General features: G+C 33.7%; 2 protein-coding genes across 3 annotated transcripts; both read right to left on the reverse strand.

Moving 5' to 3' along the window:
• Nucleotides 1-3,162: 3,162 nt before the first annotated feature.
• On the reverse strand, nucleotides 3,163-7,064 carry LOC120194358. Of its 2 annotated transcripts, none has more exons than XM_039196680.1 (8): nucleotides 6,758-7,064; nucleotides 6,428-6,545; nucleotides 6,170-6,259; nucleotides 5,417-6,085; nucleotides 4,497-4,863; nucleotides 4,174-4,255; nucleotides 3,535-3,783; nucleotides 3,163-3,399 (listed from the first exon to the last, which is right to left on the reverse strand). In XM_039196680.1, the coding sequence occupies exons 1-7, from the start codon at nucleotides 6,950-6,952 to the stop codon at nucleotides 3,580-3,582; spliced, it is 1,725 nt and encodes a 574-aa protein (XP_039052611.1). In that variant the 5' UTR covers nucleotides 6,953-7,064; the 3' UTR covers nucleotides 3,163-3,399; nucleotides 3,535-3,579. The 2 variants fall into 2 exon arrangements, with proteins under 2 accessions (XP_039052611.1, XP_039052610.1); XM_039196679.1 differs by having other exon boundaries at nucleotides 3,164-3,399; nucleotides 4,497-4,869.
• Nucleotides 7,065-19,653: 12,589 nt separating this feature from the next.
• On the reverse strand, nucleotides 19,654-21,625 carry LOC120194360 (ABSCISIC ACID-INSENSITIVE 5-like protein 5). The gene is made up of 4 exons (XM_039196683.1): nucleotides 20,571-21,625; nucleotides 20,295-20,366; nucleotides 20,163-20,192; nucleotides 19,654-19,935 (listed from the first exon to the last, which is right to left on the reverse strand). Exons 1-4 carry the CDS (start codon nucleotides 21,390-21,392, stop codon nucleotides 19,861-19,863), a joined length of 999 nt encoding a protein of 332 aa, XP_039052614.1. The 5' UTR covers nucleotides 21,393-21,625; the 3' UTR covers nucleotides 19,654-19,860.
• Nucleotides 21,626-23,403: the final 1,778 nt, after the last annotated feature.

Here is a 23,403-nt window from a genome sequence, read left to right on the forward strand (position 1 = left end):
TGTTGTTTGTAGAATTTATATCTATATTTTTATAATCAATCATATCTAATTTATTAATAAATTAATTTAAATTGAGTATTGTAAATGTAACTCTCTTCATCTATTCTTTTTCTATTCACGATTTTATTATTCAAACCATAATCTTAATTAATAGACTTGATATTTTATCTCACTAAATAAATTGATAATTAATAAAATCTAGTTTCACTTTCAACCATTATTTCTAAAGATAAATTCGTAACTATATTTCAAGGATAAAAGTTTTAGAAAGTGACTATTTATATATTAAAAACCGGGAAAACAAAGCATTTTTATGGTAGGGTAGACATCTTTTCACGTCCATTATGATAGATTGATACAAAATGGAAAGGTTCGAAGGACTAAAACGTCATTTTATTGATGTGAGCCCTTAGTAACAATCAAAGAGAGAGGATGTTAACTCTGTCCTGGATTGGGCTTCTCTTCCCCCCATAAATACAAATATATTTAAGAGCTTAAATGAACATTATCTAGAATTTTGGACCACCAGCCCCTCTCCCATTCTCCACGCACTCACAAATCTTTTATTATTATTTTTTTCAAAAGAGAATTCCATTCAATAACATGAAAAATACCCAAATTCTAAACGACTGAAATGGAGAAATGCATCTCATTCTTACACCCAAAAGTCATTTATTCCTCCTTACCCCAAAAACCAAATAAAAAAATAATAGTAATAAATGGTCAAAGATGTTATCAGAGAACCCATGTGAGGTATCCCACAAAGGGTCCAACATGAGCACACGGGGGGACGAGTGGGTTTGAGCAAAAGGGAGCCCCCTTGTCCTCTCCATTTATGGCGCAACCAATCCATCCCTCGCTGCACACTATTTCTCAAGACATGCTTTTAATATCCTCAAAATCTTATGGTACGACGACTGAACCGATGCATCAAGAAAGGTACTAGCATATGAATGAATTTAAGACTAGTTAAATGGGATATTTTAAATGCGTTAAACATTCAACTCTTCAACGAATTAAGCGAACTATATTCTAAGTTCTAACATGGAGCTCACATTGTTCAAGAATTATTAAAAAAAAAATCTTACAATGAAGCATGTTATGCAATTCGTAGATGTTGCTTATTGTTTTACAAATTTTATTTCAGTTCTTTTAAATAAATCAATCCTTGGGAAAAATATTTAATTAAAAATAGTATTTTCCATGGAAAGAGATTCAGACAAGAGCAATTCAAATTCTTAAAGAAAAGTTTCAAGAATTATCTTCAACACTAGTTTCTTCATGTGAAATATGTATTATCCAACTGATGTCAGTTATAAATATTGAGGAGCGATTCTCTATGAAAAGAAAAGATGGTAAAAGACACTTATGTAGTTATAAAAATGAAAGATTTATTGATGCATAAATTAATTATTATTCCATTTTAAAGGCATCTTAAGAGCTAAGAAGAGAATTTTAAATTCTAAATTTTGTCTTATTGGATATTGTTTTTCAATTCAGATTAATGTTTTCTTTTTCATAAAGTCAAATGTAGTGTTTTATCTAATTCTTTAAATAATCAAAATAATTTTAAAGAGAAAGTTCGGAATGTAAATATGTATTTTAATTAAGTCCGTGTATGAATTATTGACCGGGGGATAGATGCCCCACCGCGTTAGGCTGGCACTTTTAGATGCAAAATCCTAAGTTTGAGTGTGGAGTCCTAAAAACGTTTGAGAAAATGTGATCGGCTAATTTATATGGGATGTGAACATCCAATCACGGACGTACACATTTGATACTAAAGGACATAAATTTCAAGAGATGAAAACAAATTTTTAACAAACAAACAAAAAATACATAATAAAAACGTAAAATTTATGACAAATTTAAAATTTTAAAAGATAACTACCTATTGTCCTATCGATCCATCTCTACTTCCAACAAAGAAAAGTACAATCTCTCGTTATGACCAACTCTATGTTACTAAACTCTGATGCAAAATCACCCGCGTCGGCTTTGTCTCTACATAATTCTTACACCAAACATGAAAACGTGAACATAACTATCTATATAACCTTGATAGAAAATGACACAGAAAATAGAAAACGAGTATGGTTAAATACCCAGGCGCCCAAGGAGATATAAAATGAATTTTGCAAGTGTAATATACCCAAAAAGAGATAATTTGATTGTTGTGCTACAAAAACAAAACATTAAAATATGTTGGTTGGTCGGGTTAGATTTTACTATTTTAGTGGAGAAAGAAAGAGGTCCCCCCGACCCAGTGGAACAAGGACATAAATCTAATCTATTGGGACAGTGTTGTTTTCTCCTGTTTGTCATTTTTTGAGGGGTGGGATGTATTCACGGAAAAATATCGTTCCGATTCTATTTTACAGAAATGTGAAAGCAAAATTCCAATGCTTGGAGGGATTTTATTCAAATGATGCTGAGGCTTTGACACCTTGAAAAATCAAGGACCGACCACCAGAAAAGAACGTGCGTCAACTACACTGGAACACCTACATACTTGGTGTTTATCGACTCCACAATGTGGTCCAAAGATTATACACATCCATTGTATTTAATTCCCATTATATTGATCATTTTGATATATGATAAATAACAAGAAATTAATCTTTTAAGAATTTATATGCGATGCATGTACTGTTATTTGCTAAACTATGTGATCCAGTTTTTCCCACTAGCAGAAGTTACATATGATAAATGTCAGATATTTCTATGCACAGAAAATAGTAGAAAGGGGTACAGAACTTTGTAACTGAAACAGATTCGACTCCCATTTGTCATTTGGGCCCCAAATTACCCATTATGTGAACATGGCCTCTGGCCCAACATCAAGAAACCCAAATCTATAATAACTATCAGTCCATTGCTCCCACAAGATCATGCCATTGTTACTCAACCGGACATTCAGCTTCAAGAGTCAAGACCCAGTACACAGACACGAACTTGAGAGAGACTGGAAAAGATGATCGACACTCGCATAGCAGAAATCAAATCATATAGATCTAAAGAGAATGGTAATTCAGAACTTCTAATGACAAACTTTCAAAGCTTTGAATCTATCTCACCTCGTCAGTACTAGTGAGATAAAAAAGTAAAAACTTAAATGATATCTCCATTTCCATGGCAAACTGTCATATTAAGAAATACAAGATAAACACTTAAACGGTTGATTTACATACACACGTGTATATATGATTTTCTTGGTCAAACGATCAGGAAACCGTGCAAGTCCCAGGACATGGCAATTGGAGTCTTGCACTGATTGGGAGTTCTGAGGGAGGTAGCAGTGCTTCATTCAATCAAAAATGTAGACACACAAAATGGTGTCAGAGTAATAGTTGCTTCCTGTACAATATTCATCATCTCCGGTGAACTTTGTTCATCAAACTGGTAAGAGAAAAGAAACATCCCTTAACCATTCACTGAATCTATTTGTCAGAATCCCATGTTTTTGTTATTATTATTATTTTAAAAAAAAGACGGTGAAAATGAAAACAAATCACACTTGCAAGTAGAAATTACCAGACATTTCCGGTCTGATTGAACCAGTAACAGATAGCTAAGGCATTAAAAGGCATGGCAGGTGAAACAACCACTCAACGAACCCATCCGGTGGGTTCTCCGGAAAGATAAAGCCATATGAGAGGTCTTTGCTTGTTGGGCCTGGTTGGCCAGCATCGAACTTCTCATTTCTTGTGCCCTCTTCTGAGCTGATCTTAGCTTATTCATTATCTTATCCATCGATGACGATCTCTTCTTTTCTAGCTTCATCTGAAATACATTGTCACATCAGTAATAATGAAGAAAATAAAGATTTTGGCCAAGCAAGAGCTTTCATATTTTCACCACAAATTATCAAATTTTAAAATCACGATCGTCTCTTTTTTAACTAGTTTTTTTTTTATATTTTATTAAAGAGAAAAAACCAAAGGTTCTGCCAATGGGAGAACAACACTTTCTACTCGGTTCAAATTCATCAAGATGTCACATGATACCGCTAACATCTAAATAAGCAAGCTAGACAACAAAGGTACGGAAAGAAATATAAAATCGTACAGCTAGAGATGATTTTAGTTTTTCCCTATCAAGGTTAAGCATTTACTTAATATCTATTTATATAACTTCAGTTATTAATGCAGAAGTATTCAGGAGAAAAGAAACCTCTAGTTTCCTTATGGCTGCCTCGGCTTTTGCCTTCTGCAGATTTTCCCAGGTAGTGATTTTGGCTTCTTCTCTTTTGATCCTGCAAAAGAGGAAGAAAGAAATTGACGTGAATATGATTATACTTGTGTTAAAAAAATCAGTGTCCTCTCATATTAATCACTTGAAGACTGAAGATGACATACATTTCAGAAAAACTTTACACCCAACTAGGTTAGTATTTACTTGTTTAAAGTGGCAAGTTCAATGAAGTTTCGTAGGCAAGATCTATCAAATCTATAATCATAGGAAAGAAATAGAAGCAATGCAGTAAATAGACATACTGGGAAATGCTCTGTCCTGTCTCAGTCACATCCCATGTCGATGTACAAGTATCAACAGCTTTCTTTCTCCAATCATCAACAATTTCTGAGCTCTTACTAGTGTTTCGAGCTCCTCTATGCTTCTTTGACCACCTAGTCATGGTGACTCTTTCATCTACCGGCACATCTCTCAGTTCTGATTTAGAGGAATGGACGTTCGGCAGTTCCGTGATAGGCAGAACCGATAGGGAGGAGGTAGAGAAAGGAGGCATTCCTTTGGGAGATGAGTAGGTACTACTCTGTGGGCTCATTTGGGTCGCCATGTCTCTTCTTGAAACAGTTCGAGAAATATCAGTGGCTGCATCCTTGACGACATCAAGATTTTTTTCTGTGTCTTTGGTGGAGAAAAACAATTGGAAAGATGACTTATGAAGTACAAAAGTCATAGTAAACACCATGATGATGAAAACCTATCTCTTGATATTACATCGAGGTTAGATTTAGCAAATGTTAATATTGATATTTCGTGGATTATGATATTAAAAAAAAAATACATCAGTTTCATAAATTTGGCCAATCTAGAGAAATAAAAACCTACTTTGTTCATGTCCACCAGCCTTTACTTCTAAATTAAGTGATATTTAAACAGGTTCCTATACCAAGAAGTGTAGTAAGTAATGATATACAAATTTAAGATGTATTAACAAGGACTTTAAATTGTTGACCAAATGACAATTTCCAATTTATACATGATGCATCAAATATAGTCTTAATATTAATAGTACCAATTTGGAGGACAAGACAATAAAAATGGAGAGAAACATTCATAGTGGATGTCATAAAATTAAAAGGGCACTCGTCATATGGGGATAATTGAAGTAGGCCAAAGCTCATAATAACGTCTAACCCAGAAATTTCACTTGATAACGATCGGGATTTACCTTGAGAAGATAACAATGGTGGGCTTGCTACCTCAGAGCATCCATGCATGCTAACAGAACGGGCCATGCAAGGCTCGGTCCGAGCAGTAAATTCTCCACCATGGTTACGAGAATGTGTTGTCAAATCATCAGCTGCAATTACTCCAGCACAAAAAGGAGAACCACCCATGAAATTTCCCATATGTCCCCCATCAAACATTTGCAACGCAGGAGAGTACAGCGAATAGTAAGCAATCCCTGGAGGACCAAGTGGACCACTCTTTGATTTTGGTCTTCTCTGTGGAGCCACAATAGATTGTCTTGCACCATTTTCCCCAGAAACAGGACTAAAAATCCACCTTTCAGCATCTTCCCATTTTGAAGGCAAAGTTCTCCCATTGTTAAAAGCCAACAACCCGGAAGCATTCCCCTGCCTCCTTCCACCATTGTTGTGCAATGGCACACGCTCAGAACTCCAACCCTTCTGCATCCCAACACTCGAGTAATGATGATAATTGGGTGTCCCAGGACTGGGAAATGCACCCAGTTTCCGTGTCACAACAGATGTTCTCTTCACAGCCCCCAACCGTGGAGACAAACCAGAGACATTATTTAGATCTAATGAAGCTGGCCTTCGCCTATCAGGATTCTTCAGCAAAGCGTCAGATCTAGTCCTCCTATCCTGGCACTCTAATGTATACAATGCCCAATTATTACTTTTCGAAACATAGTAACTTATAACAATCAATACTTTAAAAAATAACTAAAGGCCACCTTTAAGAGCTAGGGAGAAAGAGTTTCTTGTTGAATCTCTGAGTTGAGTTTCGTCCTTTGTATGAGCTGCATCTTTTTCTTCCTGTTTTACTGCGTATTATCGCGTAAGGGAAAAAAGGAAGAGGGGAAAGGGGCGGACAACGACAATGAGTACGAGTGAATTTGAATTTTGTTTTTTAGCTTATTCATTTTTTTTGATGTAATTCCAGTTTTAACTTTTTCAAAAGAACTAATAGCGAAAGAAAACATTGAAAGTACCTTTCACTTTTTCTCCTTTTCTGGAGAGACGAATGTGCTTATTGACTGTTATAGCTTTGTTTGGATCGTGTCCACTCGAACTCTCATTCTGATCTCCACTTTCTTCTCCTGCCAAATGCTGCAAAAGACATTCACATTTCAATTTCAAAAAAATATTTCCTTCTTTCTCCTTTTCAGAAAACTGAAAGAAAAAAAACTTAAATCAGGCTAGGAAAAAAAAAGCATGCAAGTTTATCAACAATGATCGATCACAATTACACTGTTACAGCTTGTCATGCTTATTGCACGGAAAATCAGCGATGATAAAAGTTAAAAAGATAGAGAAGTTACAAAAGATATTTCAGAAGCGCGAGAATCGTGGTCATGAGCATCAGAAGCAAAAGAGCAACGATCGACACTAGCGGAAGCCGAAGAGAAGAGGCTGAAATTCGCTTCCAGGGTGCATATAACAGAGTCAGGGCTTGCAGCTCCGGCTCTGTAACCTGATCTCGCTGAGCTTTGTTCTCGAAACCCTAGCTCCGCCATATTTCTTCAAAGGTCCACTTCTTCTTCTACAAATGTCGGCCGGCCATTTTTCTTTTGTTTATTATTCCATTTTTTTCACTAATTTTTGTTTTCGGTTGTCATACATGGCGGGTTCAAAGACGAAGGCCTTCTTAAAGCCCTTTTCTATTAGTGGTTTTGATGCCTTTGATGTTACGGGTAATAATAACTTTAGACCTGGGATTTTGACCGTTTTGAAATGACTGTAAAACCCTTAGGCGTATGATAATTTAGGTTTAATCATGAGGGTAATTAGGGATTCTTCATAAACAAGATGCTTGATTTTACTATGAATTATTCTTTTCGTGCAAGACAAATTATGGGAACTAAATGATGGTGCCTAGCAGGAGAGAACCATTTTTTTAAAATTTGAATGGAAAAAAACGATGCCGTTACGATAGAATTGGATTTTTAAATATAATATTAATATTATATAATTCAATTTGAATCTTTTATAATTAAATATATATTGTAGGGGGGAAACTCTACGTATGGTCTCCATCGTATTCTAACTTTGTATAATATAATTATATGTATTAATCTAAATTTGTTTTTGGTTAATACCGATTCCTTTTAAAGAAAAATAATAAAAAAGAAGGTTAATGATGACATTTAATAAAATGGGTTGAAATTTACAGTAACATCGAGGAGGAGTTGGCGACTTGGGCAGAAGTAGCTGGTGGCAGATAGCAACTTTGGATAATCTAAACAAAACAAAACACCCAAATTTCAGAAATTAAAAAGTTAGACAAACCAAATTGAATCGTTTTAAGGATAAATAATTATGTTTATCTGAAATTAATGATCATAATGGACATATGGAAATGGAATAGATGAGATCAAGATAAAGTTGAAATTGACCTCTACCAGATTAGATTTCTTGTTGGGTAAGGGTCAATTTCATGATGCTAATAATAATTACACCCCCACAAAGATATAAATTGTTTCCCAAGTTACCTGAATCATCCTAACCATAAAAAAAAGTTCAGCGCAATCAGCTCCTTTGCTCTTTGCTTTTGCTACATAAATGATGTAAATTTGTCAGACAAAATCATGATTTCGCCGGATTAATCGTCCTTAATCTCTAATCTTATCATACACGGTGGCAAATCCACCCTTAGTCTAGGGTGGGCATTGAAATCATAATTTTTTTCAGTTAATTATTTAATTTTAGTGATTGTATCCATCTTAAGATTTTATTTATGTCCACCGTATACGAAAAATTTATGTTATTATTAAAGTTTCTCCACCTTTAAAAGTATTTATAAATTAGCCATTGTAGTATTTATAAATCAGCCACTGCTTATACAGTGTGATAAATAGCTGCCGAATCATTATCGTTTTCCTTTGAGACGCCGCTATTACAAATATGCAGAGGTGTTTTGATAATGATTAAGGCTTAATCTTGGGTATTAAGAGGTGGAGGATGGGGAAATATGTTGCATGATGGAAATGTGTTTTACTTACATCCTCATTCCGCATGCAACAGCAAAGGGACGAATAGGATGTTTATCCCCGCCAGAAGTGCCGCATCACGTGGAGCTACCATTTCCTTTGTTTCCACGATGCTCAACATAATAAATTTTAACGATTTTCTTCATTTGCTTCAGCCTAGACCCTACATTTTATTTTATTTTTTTGGTTCAACGAAGCTTAGCTTCCTCCTGCATGTTACCTTTCATGGGGTATATATATATATATATAGGTCGTGGCTAGGTTGTTGGAGGTCCTATGCAAATTCTTGTAAAGGGGCCCTTAAATCTCGAAATTATTTTTCTAAAATAATAAATGACTAATTTCATTAACTTAAAAAACTTCACTTAAATAGTAATTTCAAATCATCAATTACATCATATCCATAAAAATATACAACTTACAAATTCACTTAAAATGTGATACTCGTGTTACATTCTTTGAAACAAAATCATCTATAAAAGTTTCAATATCAACGTCTTCCAAAATATCACTCTCAATTGTCCTTAAGTATGACTTGAGCAACTTTAACTTTGAAAAACTCCTCTCTGCAGAAACAACAATAACAGGTATAATCAATAAAATTATGTATACAATTGTGACATTTGGAAAGCAATTGAAGTGTTTCAAGAACCTTAATATATCCATTGCTCCATCTTTTCCTTAGGTAACATCTCTTTAAGCAATTTTAACTCAGTAAAAAAATCATTTCCATGACAATAAGAAAACACACCTCTCCTAAGAGAATTTTCAAAGTGACTACAACAAGATTGGAGTTTAATGTCATCCATTGATTGCAAATTTTTAGAAGTGAACAAAAATCTAAAAACACTCTCATATAATTCATATTGTTCAAACCTCTTTTCCAATGATGAAATAGCTTGATCAACAATGTAGATAAAATATTAAATTCTAAATGATTCCTCTGGAGATAATGATGTCTCCTTACTATCAACCTCATCAAATTGTTTTTTTACGTATTATACGCCTTTGAGGAAAGATAGGGTTGACTCCAATTTCAATGGCTAATTTTTTTTGCAAGGTCCATGACATTTGAAAATCCAACATCTCTATAATTTCTGAAAAAATGAAATCAATCCTTTTATCTCACACATAGCAATATCAATCACCATATCTTCTGACTGTAGATATTTGCTAACATTGGTCACAACAGATAAAATATCATACCAAATGATTGTAGGTAGTAAAAACTCAAAACTACCAAACTCATTAGTGGCTAAAGATTTTGCTTCACTCTGAGTTTTAGAATCAATATCAACAGTAGCTACTTCAAGTAAGGAATCCCTTAATTCAACAATTTGAAATCTTATTGTTGTGATATTATCAATTCGACTTTCCCAACGTGTGGCTGACAGTGATTTGGGAGTATACTCTTTCACATAATGTTTTAAAATATCCCGCCTCTTTGTTGAACTAGCAAATATAGTATATATGCGTTGAACTAATCCAAAAAAGTCCCTTGCTTTATTTGAAGTGTTTGCAATGTCACACAAAACCAAATTAAGACTATGACAACCACATGGAGTATAAAAAGCTCTAGGATTCAAATCTAATAGTCTTTTTTGCACACCTTGATATTTACCTTTCATATTAGACCCATTATCATATCCTTGACCTCTGATATTATCTATATCAAAATCATGAGATTTAAGCACATCTTCTAACACTTTAAAAAGTCCTTGGCCAATTGCATCATTAACTTGTAAAAACTCGATAAAAAATTCTTCAATTTTAAAAGTATTAGAAGAGCCATCAACACACCTTATAATTAGAGTCATTTGTTCCTGGTGACTAGCATCTAGTGTGCAATCCAACATCACAGAAAAATATCTAGCTTCTTTTATTCTTTTGATAATAATAGATCTAATCTTGGAGGAAAGCAAAAGTATCAACTCATTTTGAATGTCATTACTCATATAATGGTGATGAATCTTACCACTAGTAATACGTTAAACATGTTCGATCATTACATGATCAAACTCAACCAACATTTCTATCAAACCCAAAAAATTTCCATTGCTCTTTTGATATAATCTTCCATTTTCCCCCGAAATGCTAAGTTATTTTTTACAAGATACTTCACAATAACAATAATTCTAATAATTACATTTTTCAAATACTCTTTTTCTTTTTTGAATTGTTCTTGAGCAACTTTATCAATTGTTTCATTTTGTTGCAGCCTATGCCTAAGTTCACACCAAGTTTCCACGTTTGGTACATGGTCAGTACTTGTTTCATGTTCTTTAAGTATGTACTAAGATGCATCCAATCACTATATCATTCATTTACTAAATGACCTTTCCATGACCCTTTTAAAAAATCTTACAACAAAAACAAAACACTTTGTCGAGCTCTTTCGAATAAACAAGCCATTCCCTATCACAAGTTTCACCATTCGACAAATATCTTGTATAAAAGGTTGAAGAAAATTTATGAGAAAATTTGTCTTTGGGGCCTTTCACAATGCTCAAGTCTCTTTTGAGGCCATTTACAGCCAAAATGTCAATCAATTTATACAAGAGAATCTCATTTTCTTGGATCATATATGTCAACATAAACAGATTCATTTTGTTCAACATTGCGGTTAGTATGATCAAAATTATGGTCCACATTTTGTTCATAATTATGAGAAATATTGGCATTCTCCTTATTAACAACACCATCCACAATTTCCTATTGTTCAACATTCTCACCATCAACATTAGTTCCATTTAATTCCTAAGAATTAACATCATTTTCCTCTACTTAGGTATCCTTTAAAAAAACTTATCCAAATCACATTTTTGAGATTGAATTAATTGTTCTACTCGTTTAGTTTTTTAACGCTTTTCATATCCAGATTGATATTTTCGAATCATATTGAACAAAATCAACACAAAGCAAAAACAAATCAGAGTGAGATAAGATAGCACCAGAGTCCTGAGTTCAACTTTCAATTTGGCATATCATCTACTCCAACTCGGCAACTCTCCTCAAATTAACATAATCAAATCTGCAATTTATATACAATAATAAGAACTAAGAAGTACAAAATTTAATCAGTTACAATTACAAGTACAACTATTCGCATAAAAAAAGGTTGAATCGTTAAATTGAAAAGAAGTAATACCCATCTCTTTAATTTCTCCTGGAAATGAGATATTCAATTTCTCAAAATTTATTTTTGCATAAAAAAAGGTGTAATTGATGGAAAATTGAAATTATTAAAGAGATTGAATTTGGGAAAATGTGTAGGAATTTGGAAAGGTGAATATTAATGCCTATGGAGGAAATTTGGGGATTGATAAGTGAATAAGAAGAATCGAAGTGTGTGGAATAAGAAGGAAACATGTGTATTTTCTGTATTACAGTTGTATTACACTGAGCAGTATTATTGTGTAGCCTATATTAATCATTAATGGTGTGGTTCCCCACTGACTATTAATGAGCAGTATTAATACAAATGTATTACACCAAATCTATTAAAAAGGTTGACGTTTTCGAGTTCCCCAAGGGTCTGGTTCATTTCTAGAAGAACAATGGTTACCAGCCGGCATCAGTCATTGTCGGATTCAATAGTCAGTTGCCTATCATTACAGTTGTAAATAGGGGCCCTGCGTCGTCGTGCACTATGCGTGGGCTCAGCCACACCCCTGTATATATATAAACTATAGGATTATATCACAAATAAGTACGTAAAATATATTATCTTTTTATTTGAATATTTAAAGTGTTTTTATTGTCAAATTAAGTATCTAAAGTTATCTTTTTGGTCACTTAAAATATTTTATGTCAAATTAGGTATCTAAACTATTTAATCTTTTTCATCTAAGTTCTAAACAAGTTGACATGTAACATTAATTAAAGAATACTTTTGATACTTAGATGAAAATTGAATACTTTAAGTTTCTATTTTTACCAAAAATATAACTTTAGATATTTGTTTTGATCAAAATATACATTAAATATTTAAAAGAAAAAGATGAAACATCTTAAGTACTTATTTGTTATACAAGCCAAAACTATAAAGCTTTGTTATTAGACTTATATGTATAGATAAATTTTTAATTTGAGTTATTAAAAATAATGTTTAACTAATTTAATAAAAATTATAAATTATAATAACGGTTGATCAAACACGATATATAATTATGCACTTTATCAAATTATATTCAAATTTAATTATATAATTTGTTGTCTTTGATCTTATCTCACCTTTATTTTGATCAAAATGACTTGTTCTTTTAACTATATATCATAATTTTTTATTAAATTAAAGTGATTATAAAATAATATATATTTTAAATATTCTAAACCATTCAATCATCTTATTACATTGGTTCGTGATCGAACATTGACCTTTAAGAACAATAACAATTAACCACTGAGGTAAGTTGGTTCATGCTAATCAAATATCATATTATATTCTTTACAATATGTTTAAATATATACTTTTTATATTAGCGTCATGTGTAGCTTTCTTTTCTTTTATTATAATGTTATCTATAACAATAATTTGTTGGGTAAACTATACTTTGACCATTTAATTATTTAGTCCTTTTATTTTTATCTCCAGTCTTTCAATTTTGTCAATCATACCACCTAATTATTTAATTGTATTCAATTAAACCACTAGCCGTTAGTATTTGACGGAGATACTGACGTGACAGTTAATAAAATTCACATAATTATACATTCTATCAATTTGATCCTAATTATAATTTAATTTAATAAATTTAATCTTTTAATCGTTTTACAACATAATTGGATGTTGTTTTCTTAAATTTAATTATTTTATTTTTCCTACTAATTAGATGATGACACTTGTAATCATCTGATTGGATAGAAATAAACAAAAACACGTGTAATCATTTGATTGGATAGAAATTAACAAAAGAAGAAGACTTAGGGTGAGGACGGTGATACTTGAACAAGATTCTCTTGGAATATACAAAAGCACTTAAACCACTGAGATAAGCCCATTGATATTGAAACGCCTGATTTAAAATATAACATATTTTAACAAAATGACATAAAATCCTTTTTTTTTAAAAAGAAGAAGAAGAAGAAAATAATCTCTTCAGGGGTAACCATTAAGATGGAACCTAGATTTTGATAACAGAAGGGTCAGCCTCAGCTCCTTTAGCAAACTCAACATTCCCAAGATGTAAAATGGCAGCCACAACACGAAAAATTGCCTCACGAAAGAATCATTCATCGTGAAACTATGAATGCAACTACAAAGTGCCCTGTTTTCTGAAACTAGCAGAATAAATGACTGGCCTGCTCGTCGTCGCTGGTTCCAACTACATCCATGGCCCTTATAGTTGTAATGAACTCCTTTGCACCATCTACTCCATCCAATGCATAGCAGTCCGATTGATTAAGGTAATGGAAAGATCTAGGGTCGCCCAGCTTAAACTTTTCTTTAACCTGAAATTGTCAAGAGAACATTATCTCTCATTGCTTATTATTATCAGCATATATAAGTCTAAAAGCAAGGTCTTATTGCCTCTGGCGGTGCTGCACAAAGAAGGTAAAAGCAGCGGTAATTTCTTTCGGGACTTGAAATTTGGCAAACTCGAGACCGTTCCAGTAAATATGTACGAACAGCCGTCCCAGAAATCCTCCCATTCTTGTCAAATTGAAGCTCAACAAATTTATCAAAACGACTGCATAGCACCAAGAGGCAGGAAAACTTAGAAAAACTCAGACTAATTCAAAGAAATGATAAATCAAACAATTAATTGGAGAAGAATTTTTGTATTAAAATAGTCCAACCAGCTCCAATGGCTGAAACATGAACTGGCCTTTGATATTACAAGCGAGGAGCAGAGTAAGCTATCATGTTTGAAGAAGGTGGTGACTTTTCGGATCCCAAAGCAAACATACACTCACCTTGAGTTGTTATTCCTAACAGTTTTTGCTTTTCCAAAAGCTTCAAGGACAGGATTTCGAAAGCTTCAAGCAATTGATTGGAGTTCTTGATATTTATGGGTTCGAGAGCTTTAAGTTTAATAGGATAAGACATTTTCCTTTACATGCAATTAAATTGAATATTTACTATTGTAACTAACAAGGTTTTGTATGTTTTCTTTCATCAGTTTTACATCAATTTTACAAATGAAAATCTGCAGCAACATTTCAATCAGTTTTGGTAAATTCTATACTATTTTTTTTCCTGCCATTTGTTAAAATATGTTATAGTTTAAATGATGCATTCCAACACCATGTCGTGGGTTTACCTCAGTGACTTAAGTGTTGATATGTATTCCAAGAGACCTTTGTTTCAGTCTTACCGTTCTCACCCGTTTAATATTTTTTCTTCTACTAATTTTCTATCCAATCCGATGGTGACACGTGTCAGTATTTGTTTGAGTAAAAAATAAAATAAAATAATTAAAACTAAGAAAACATCGTCCAATTATGTTGTGACATGTATCGCAATATAATTAGAGGATTAAATTTATTAAATTATATTAAAAATAGGAATAAATTAATAGAATGTATAAATATTAAGAACTAAATATATAATTATACCAATTTATTAACTGTCACTTTAACATCTCCTCAAATACTAATGGCTAGTGACTTGATTGAATACAATTAAATAGTTAAGTGGTCTAATTGATAAAATTGAAAGGTTGATGGTAAAAATAAAAAGACTAAATAGTTAGATGGTCAATAATATAATTTACCTTAAATTTTTTCTTTTGAATAAAATAAATAAGACCTACCCATAAATTATTTAAATGACACTTCAAATAAGATTAGAAGCCTAATTCTTAAGAGTGAATTTACATTAATCTTGCCAGTATAATTGTGGGTTTATGACTTAAAAAATAAATAGTAAAATATAAGTAGAATTTGACCCCATATCATCTACAATTTTATCTTAGAAAATAAGATTAATATAAAAACATTTGTGTAATCTATACTTAAAATTGATTTTTTGGTGCCTAAATAATTTTTTGTTAAAAATAACCTAATGTTTTTCTGTTGTACTTTTAGGTGCATACCATTAAAAAAAATCGTTAAGTGACACGTGTTACGTTTAATTTTTTTTTAAATATTTTATTTTTTAAAAAAAAATAAAAAATATGAATGCAATTAGTGTCACTTAAATTTTTTTAACGGTAAATACCTAAAAATGTAATAAAAAAACATTAAACACCTATTTATAACAAAAATTATTTGAACACCAAAAAATAATTTTAAATATAATTTAAACACTTATCTTTGTATTAAGTATAGAAAATATCATTCGCAGTTTATACTTGGTTAGTTATATATATATGGATATACTGTGAGGTGAAAGCAACCATGTTTGTGGGTTCCATGGTAAGAAGTTAGAGGGCAGGGCTTTGTACCAGTGGTGTTGCTATTATTGCTGTTTAGTGCAGGTTAGGTCTGTTTGACTGGTTGGACTATATCGAATGGCACTTTACCCAATTTTAATTATTTTTCTGATGCACTTCACAGATACTGATATTTTTCTTCTGCATCATCATTGGTTGTATCCCAAGGCATTGACCCCAGTTTGATTTGCCTCTTAAGATGATATTTGTCTTCTTTTCATGATCTGACATTTCGATAAACCAAGCCATGAGCCATCCACGACGACCACCATCTGTTTTTCTATTGGAACCAACCTTCGGATAAACTCAAAAGCCACCATTTTCATATCGTAATTGCTTTCCTCTCATGGCAGAAATAATGCTAATAGTTTCCAGGAAATTGCTAAATTGTTTAATAACGGGATTGTCTAGTAATTGCAAATTCGTTCTCGGATCTCTGTTTTCCTTAAACATTAAATAATGCTCCCCCCACCCCCCTTTTTCGTGGAGATCACTAACATCTTCATACAACTTAATTTACTGCTATCTTTGCTCAATACGTAAACTTGCATATAAAGCACAAAGAGACCGCCATTTAAAAAAAGTAACAATTTAACATTATTTAATTTAGATTTAAAAGCGATTGTACAATAAATTCTATCTATTAATATTTCATAAAAAAGATTGCATGTGAAATGGTCGGAAAGGCAGAATGACGTCGTAGATTTTCATCCACGTTGACGTTGTTTGTTAGTAATTTACACCAAGACTCCATATACCACCTAGATTTCATAGGAGTTAGACTGTCTCAAAAGATAGGTAGTTTATGTGTTATTTTCTAAAATGAGATTTTTAAAATATTTTATAATAAAATAAAATTGTAAAATATTAAAATTTAGTAAAATTAAAACTAAGATGGACATTAAAAAAATTGTCCATCAAAAACCATAAATTTAGTGATTTTTTTTTAGAAATAATTGATTATAATTGAATTCTTGAGATAATAAGGGAGAAAATTAGATTATTTTTTTGTTAAATTTTGTTATGAGAAAATAATTATTTTTGGGTTAAAAGATTATTTTTTAAAGTATGTTCTCAAATTTTGGGTTATGACTACGTTGTCAATAGGTGAGCCGAGTGATCTATGACAAGTTTTTGGAAGACAAGGAGATATTGTGAATCTTTTATTGCTAACAAATTGGATAAAAAAAAAGTTTGATTTTGTTAGATTTACAAACAGACGAGATGCAGATAGAGCCATTCAGAGACTAAACGGATTTTAACTGTACGGATATAGAAATAGAATTAATGTTGGCTTGGCAAGGTTCAATGGGAAAATCATTCAAACTAGAGCAAGGTTAACTAGGCGTTGGAGGAGCCTAAGAAGACACCAGTCGAGTTGAAGGGATCTGGGGAATTGAGGAAGGATGAGAAAGATTCAAGAGAAAATAGTAGTCAGAGAGAACAATACATTAAGAGAGTACAAAGCTTCGTGGAGGACGAATTGCTGTAAAAACTTAAAAAAAGAGTGGTTGACACAATGACAACTGATTGTAGCATTGAAGAGGTGAAGTCAAGGCTTCATAGCTGGGCCTTGAAGGATTTGATATTAAAGGGGTGGGTGGCAGAAGGTTCATTATAGACATTATAGATGATGAACTCGAAGAGATGATGAAGAACCGACAATGGTCCTTGTTGAAAGAAGTATTCCTGGAGATAAGAAATCAAATAGGAGTGAATTCCACTGGGTGTTTACGATATTCCTATTTTTTGTTTTTAGTAAAAAATTCTCTCTGCAACTTCTGTGTTGGAATATATTTGTTTTTTTTCCCTGTTGAATTGCTCTTAGCTTGTTCTGTCTTCAGTATGGTAAGCTTTTTGTTGAAAATCTGGATTTCTTTCATTGAATTACAGGAACAGCTTGATTCACTTATGAAGCTTAAATGGCCTGCTCTGAATTGTAAAAGTGTTCCATGGGCCTTGCATATTTCCTTGTGCAGTTTGCATAGTTGGTCATTTGTAGGATCCAAAGTCAATGAGGATTCATCATCTCAACCTATTAGTGATACAGAACCAGTTCAAGAACCGGTGGGTGACATGGATGGAAGATCTGGTATCACAAAGGGAGAGCTGGAGGGTTTTAGGGAAGATGGGGAGCTTCCATCTTTGCTTTCAGTCCCATCTTCCTCAATTGATGCTGAACTTACTCCCCTAAAGGAATCTAGTCTTAAACATTCCAAGCAGTTGGCTTTGATTTCGTAGAGCATTTTGTCCCCAGATGGTAAGGGAATATTACCGAGTTTCAAAAAACATGAGGATTCTGTCTTAATGCTAGAAACGGATAGTGAACTGGACGAGACTCTAGAGACAGACTGAAAACTCTTCTACTCAATGCTATGAAATAGTTGAAAAATCATGGGTTGACTATGGTAAAAGGAATTTATTCTTCTTTTAACAAGGAAAACGGACAGAAGTGGGCAGAATATGACACGAGAAGCCAAGGTATCGATAATTTATTTTTCTTTTCTTTTTATTATGTTCATTAAAGATGGAAACCTGACGCCAAATCGAACAGTTGCAGATTAAGATCAGTACGGAGTACCCTCTTGGGCCTCCTCGGCTTACAGTGAATCTTTACGCCTCTCCTGGACAAAAATCTTCTGAGAATGACATTACGGATGTCACAATGAAGTCCGTGCTGTGGAAGCCGAGGTAAGGAAGTAGTATTTCTGAATTAGCAATCTCACAATTATGGATGGTGATTTGTTGTATTTTCTCCAGGGATATACATGGTATGACATTACATGAAGCATAGAATAATGGGAAGTGAAAAAAAGTTCAATAAATGTAGAGTATTTTTAGCCCTTTTGTTCTAGTGGTAGAAGTGGTGAGCTTGATGGTCGAGTTCCACCAATTTCTTAGTATTCTCTAAACTTCTTTAAATTGCATATCTGAAGAGCCTACTGTTACTACTATCTTTCCCAATCATGTTCAAACAAATTCTTACTCTGGTTGCATGGTGTAGGTAAATCTTCATATGTTAAAGATGGTACCTCCAGATGATGAAAACTATATCACATCAAGTACACTGTCTTGCTATGTTGTTTGACTATTACATGGACGTAGGGAGTCCATCTTCTGAGAAGAGGAAGACTAGTTCTGTGATTGATGTTGGATTGTGTAAACCTGTTAGAGGTAGACTTCTTGCCAGATAATTCAGGGGGAGAGATCGTCCGAAAATGATATCCTGGAAGGACATGGAATGCTCTACTGGCTACCCTTTCTAAGAATGAAGTTTCTGATATTCTTTTGCTGCACTGCCAGAGAAAGAAAAGGTGGAGGTGAATCTTTGACCATAAAGGGAACCAGAACGTACATTTTCTGTAACTATAACAGTGATTCTACTCATAAAGATAACTAAAGGTTGCCGTAGATCTGATTCCCTATATTGATAAACTAAAAAAGGAAATGAAGAGGCAAGGAGTACAGGTATTGATTCAGTAGTTGCATTGATATCGGGTGACGGCCTTGGGAGCAGAGGCTCCTGCTGTTTTCATTGGTTTCCGTAGACAACAAAAAATTGAACGGGAATGTTACCTAAGCTGTATGCTGATTTGCGTTTTCCTTTTAATTTCGTGGTATGTATCCCTCTTCGTTGAGCCAATCAACGGCTTAACAATGCATTTTGTTGGTTATGTTTACCGAGAGACCGATGGTTGAGTGGGTAAAAGTGCATAAGCATTGCGCTATCTTCTGACTAAAAACATTCAAAATATCATTTTACTTGAGAATCGCATTGTCTGAATGTGTCCATGGTAAAAGAAACACAACAAATAGTTCAATTAATGGTGATGATGGGCAAACTCTTGAGACGCTCGGAAATTTACATATATGGTGCAACTTAATGAGCCATTATCTTCATAAGAAAAACAGAAGCAAATTACAAATATTAGAAGATTCTTATCCTACATCGCGCTAATCCATTTCTCCAAATCTCAAAGAGCAAACAACTGTCATTAACACCTATCTAACCATGTACAAAACCACCTACCACGCATGATTTAAACCACCCTTCCACTTTCACCATGGACCAGTCTGAGTTCTAGGCAAGCATCGTTTCTTAGCTCCTTGTGGCGTTTTCATCGTCTCAATGACCTGCGGCAAACAACCAATTGAAACTTGATTTAGAATATTGAACATTCTAATATAAATAAAGGTTATACTTCACAGCTCATGCCAGCTGAAATTTCTTTCCAATTTTGTTCTAATTTGATTGGATTGTGCACTTAAGAATGCTTGTAAACAAAGTAGTCAACTAGTGAGTACATAGTGTAAGAATATAATGATGTTCCAGGAGGAAAACAGAGACAACTTCTCTTTACCTCCTTTTTCTGCATTTCCATGAGTTCTGCCTGCAGCAACCAAAAGTACAGACAATGAGACTGTAAGCATCTGTTTGCCATAAGCCAACGATAAGTAATATGATGTACAAATGAAGAAGATGCAGAACATACGAGCTTCTTCCTCAATTCTTGGTTTTCCTCTTTTAGGTTTGCCACTACTGCTTCCAATTCCATTGTATAAGCCTAGTGGATAAGCCAAATAAGAAAGATCCAACCCATATTTGGGACCAAACCAACCATAAATTTACTGGTTAGAAGTTACCATGGGATAGAACAGAACTGTTTTAATTGATAATGTTATAACAAACTTAAACAGAATGATGAAGTAAAAGGTATGAAGAAGGAAGATTAAACAAATTTGAGTAAATCAAAAGTTGGTTCATTCACCTGCTTGCGAGCTCGTGACCTGGCAGCTGATTCTCTGTTCTTTATTTTTCTCCTTTGTCTCCTCTCTGCAACCTTTTCCACCCCACTGTATTTCCTACCCCTAAAGTTCCCATTAAACACATAAGGAACTGGGGAAACTGAGGAGGTATCTTCACTGTTCTTTCCAATCCCGTCCGATGAAACCTGGTTCGCAGGCGATCCAGTTGCAACTGCCAGTGGCCCTCCTAAACCGACCAACCCCATCAGGCCGTTACTTATTCCCTGAGGCTGATTCCCAATCCCATGAATTCCGGGACTCCCCAACTGACCACCGCTTTGTAAAGGCAACTGTGCTCCATATCCCACACCAGTTTGCTTAGGAAAAATTGGTTGTTGTTGTTGCTGAGCCAACTGGTGCTGGTTCGATCTAACACCCTTAACGTTGGAAGGCAAATTGGAAGCCTGGATACCAATATGATTACCACCTTCAGGAATCCTATTCCCTATCAAATTTGGACCTTGTTGAAACCCGATTTCAAAACTGGTATTATTCAAACCAAAGAATCCTCCATTGTTAACCTTCCCGGCCAATTGAGTATCTTCTCTTACCACACCAGCCCTCACCAAAAACTCCTCCAAAGTAATCTCTCCTAAGGTCTGCTGCCTTTGTGGCATATTATTAGTGCCTCCGGTTCCAATACCGTCTTTCCCAAAGGAATACTCCCTTGAAATATCTTTCCAGACTTGGTCAACAGTTTTCTGGCTAAGTGTTCTTGGTAAAGTCAAGGACCCTTGCCTTTGTAACCCTCCATTTCCCTCTAGGGCGCCACCAGAAGAAGCCATTGTTTGAGTGTCTTCAGCACTTCAAATGTTCCTCAACAGCTCATCCATGTTCATCGACCCGAAATCTTTTCCTATTCCACCCATAGTGCTTTGAAACTCATCGAAGGTTAGAGAATAGATTGATGACTGTCTAGCTAACGGGTTATTCCCCAGCGGTTTATTCTCCCCGCCGTCACCCGACAGCCGGTGGTTACTTCCAAAGTTCTTGAAGTTCATGTTAGTCCCCATTAAAATACGTATAAGACAGTGTCAAAATTATAATGTGCAGATAGTCCTTTGCTACAACTTCCATGCAAGCAAAACTGATAAAATCCCACAAATTTGAAGTTTATATATTTCTCTATAATTGTGAAGTTCACATTTGCAAAGGAAAAAAAACCCTAAATTCAAGATCTATACAAGAGTTTTTCAACAAAGAAAAACAATAAAAAACATAAACATAGGAGAAAAGAAAAATGGAATGTAAAAATCAACTCTTTTCTGTTTTGCTCTTTTAAGAGTTAGCAACACCTAACGTTTCAATGTGCTCAAGAAAATACAAGTTTTCAATAATCAGAAATTTGAAAATCTGAGCGAAGGAAAACATAAGCTTTTTCTCGTAGGCAAACAATTTAACAGGCCAGATAATTGAAGGGAGAACAAAAAAGTCAAAACAAAAAGAATATTTAAAAAAAACAATTTTTAAACAAATGAAAACCTACAAAAAAAAAATTAAAAAAGTTGATCACAGCAAAGAGAAGAATGGGCTACAGAGGTAAACAAGCAGGGAAAGAGAGATTTTTTTATATATATATATTTTTTTATGTATTTTCACTTTCTATTTTGTTGGTTTAATATTTTTGTGCTTCTGGCTGCGTCTTCGGACAGCGTTTAGTTCCGTCTTCCGTTTCGAGACCAATGGCTTTCGCAGAAGCGCCAGGTGTCCCTTTTACCTCTTTTCTTTTTAAACTTTAAATAATTATTGCAGGCCGGCTGATTTGGGAGACGTGGACCAATAGGAAAGGAGTAGGAGGATTGTGACGTCGATATCTGGCCAGTAAGAAATTGAAAAATGGGACGACATGAACCGTCCACGTTGCTTTTTTTTTTTTATGGTTTTGGATAGCGCCGACAATGGATAAATGCTAATGAAGTTCAATTAGCAGGCTTTGAATTAGGGGTACTTTGGTCTAAACGTGATGTTTATCGATTTTTCACTGGCCTGTCTGATCATTTGTTTTTAAAATTTGAATTTTAAAAAATATAATATACTTTATTATTACTATCATTATCCAGAATGCTTGTTACATATTAGACCTGCAATATATTTCATCACTCCACCTAACCAACATTTCTTTTATCAGTACAGATTTGGCTGCCTTTTTCATACATGTGATAAAGCCTTGAATTTCATGAAGATACAAAGAATTGGTTAAGATTTTATTTAATAAAGTAAAAAAACTATTATTTTTAAAAATGCTTTAAATCAAAACTAATATAAAAAATGATTGAAGTATTATACTATTTAATAAAGTAGAAAATGAAGTTTGATGTGAAATATTAGTTGCTATGGCGGACAATAATCATAATTTTGTTTCTAAAAGTAAAAAAAAAAAAAGTATTAGCTTTGTTTCCTGAGTTGTGTGCCGCCAGCGGAAGATCCATATTGTATTTGATAGATTCAAAGATAAGGCAAACAAACTCGTGTGTGCGTTAATAATGACAACATTAACCTAAAACAGAAAGATTTTGATAGGGAGAAAAACAATGAGAGTACAGTGTGGGCGTTAATTAAGGATGACAATCCATTCAGCAGAAACTACAATATTTTCGGTTTTTGCTTTTCTACAACTTGCATCCACATGTTAATTGCGTTTAAGTTCAAATGTTATCTGAGCTCCACTTTACAAACAGTATGAAGAAAAAACAGTAAAACCATTGTGAAAACAACATGGCATTTACAGATGAAAATACCACGAGCACTTGAAAACGAATGCATAAACTGTTTTATGATTATCCCACAAGAGAAAAC

This window comes from Hibiscus syriacus, unplaced genomic scaffold (assembly GCF_006381635.1).
Source record: "Hibiscus syriacus cultivar Baekdansim isolate YM2019G1 unplaced genomic scaffold, ASM638163v2 tig00116997_pilon, whole genome shotgun sequence".
In the NCBI taxonomy this organism is placed as follows: domain Eukaryota; kingdom Viridiplantae; phylum Streptophyta; class Magnoliopsida; order Malvales; family Malvaceae; genus Hibiscus; species Hibiscus syriacus.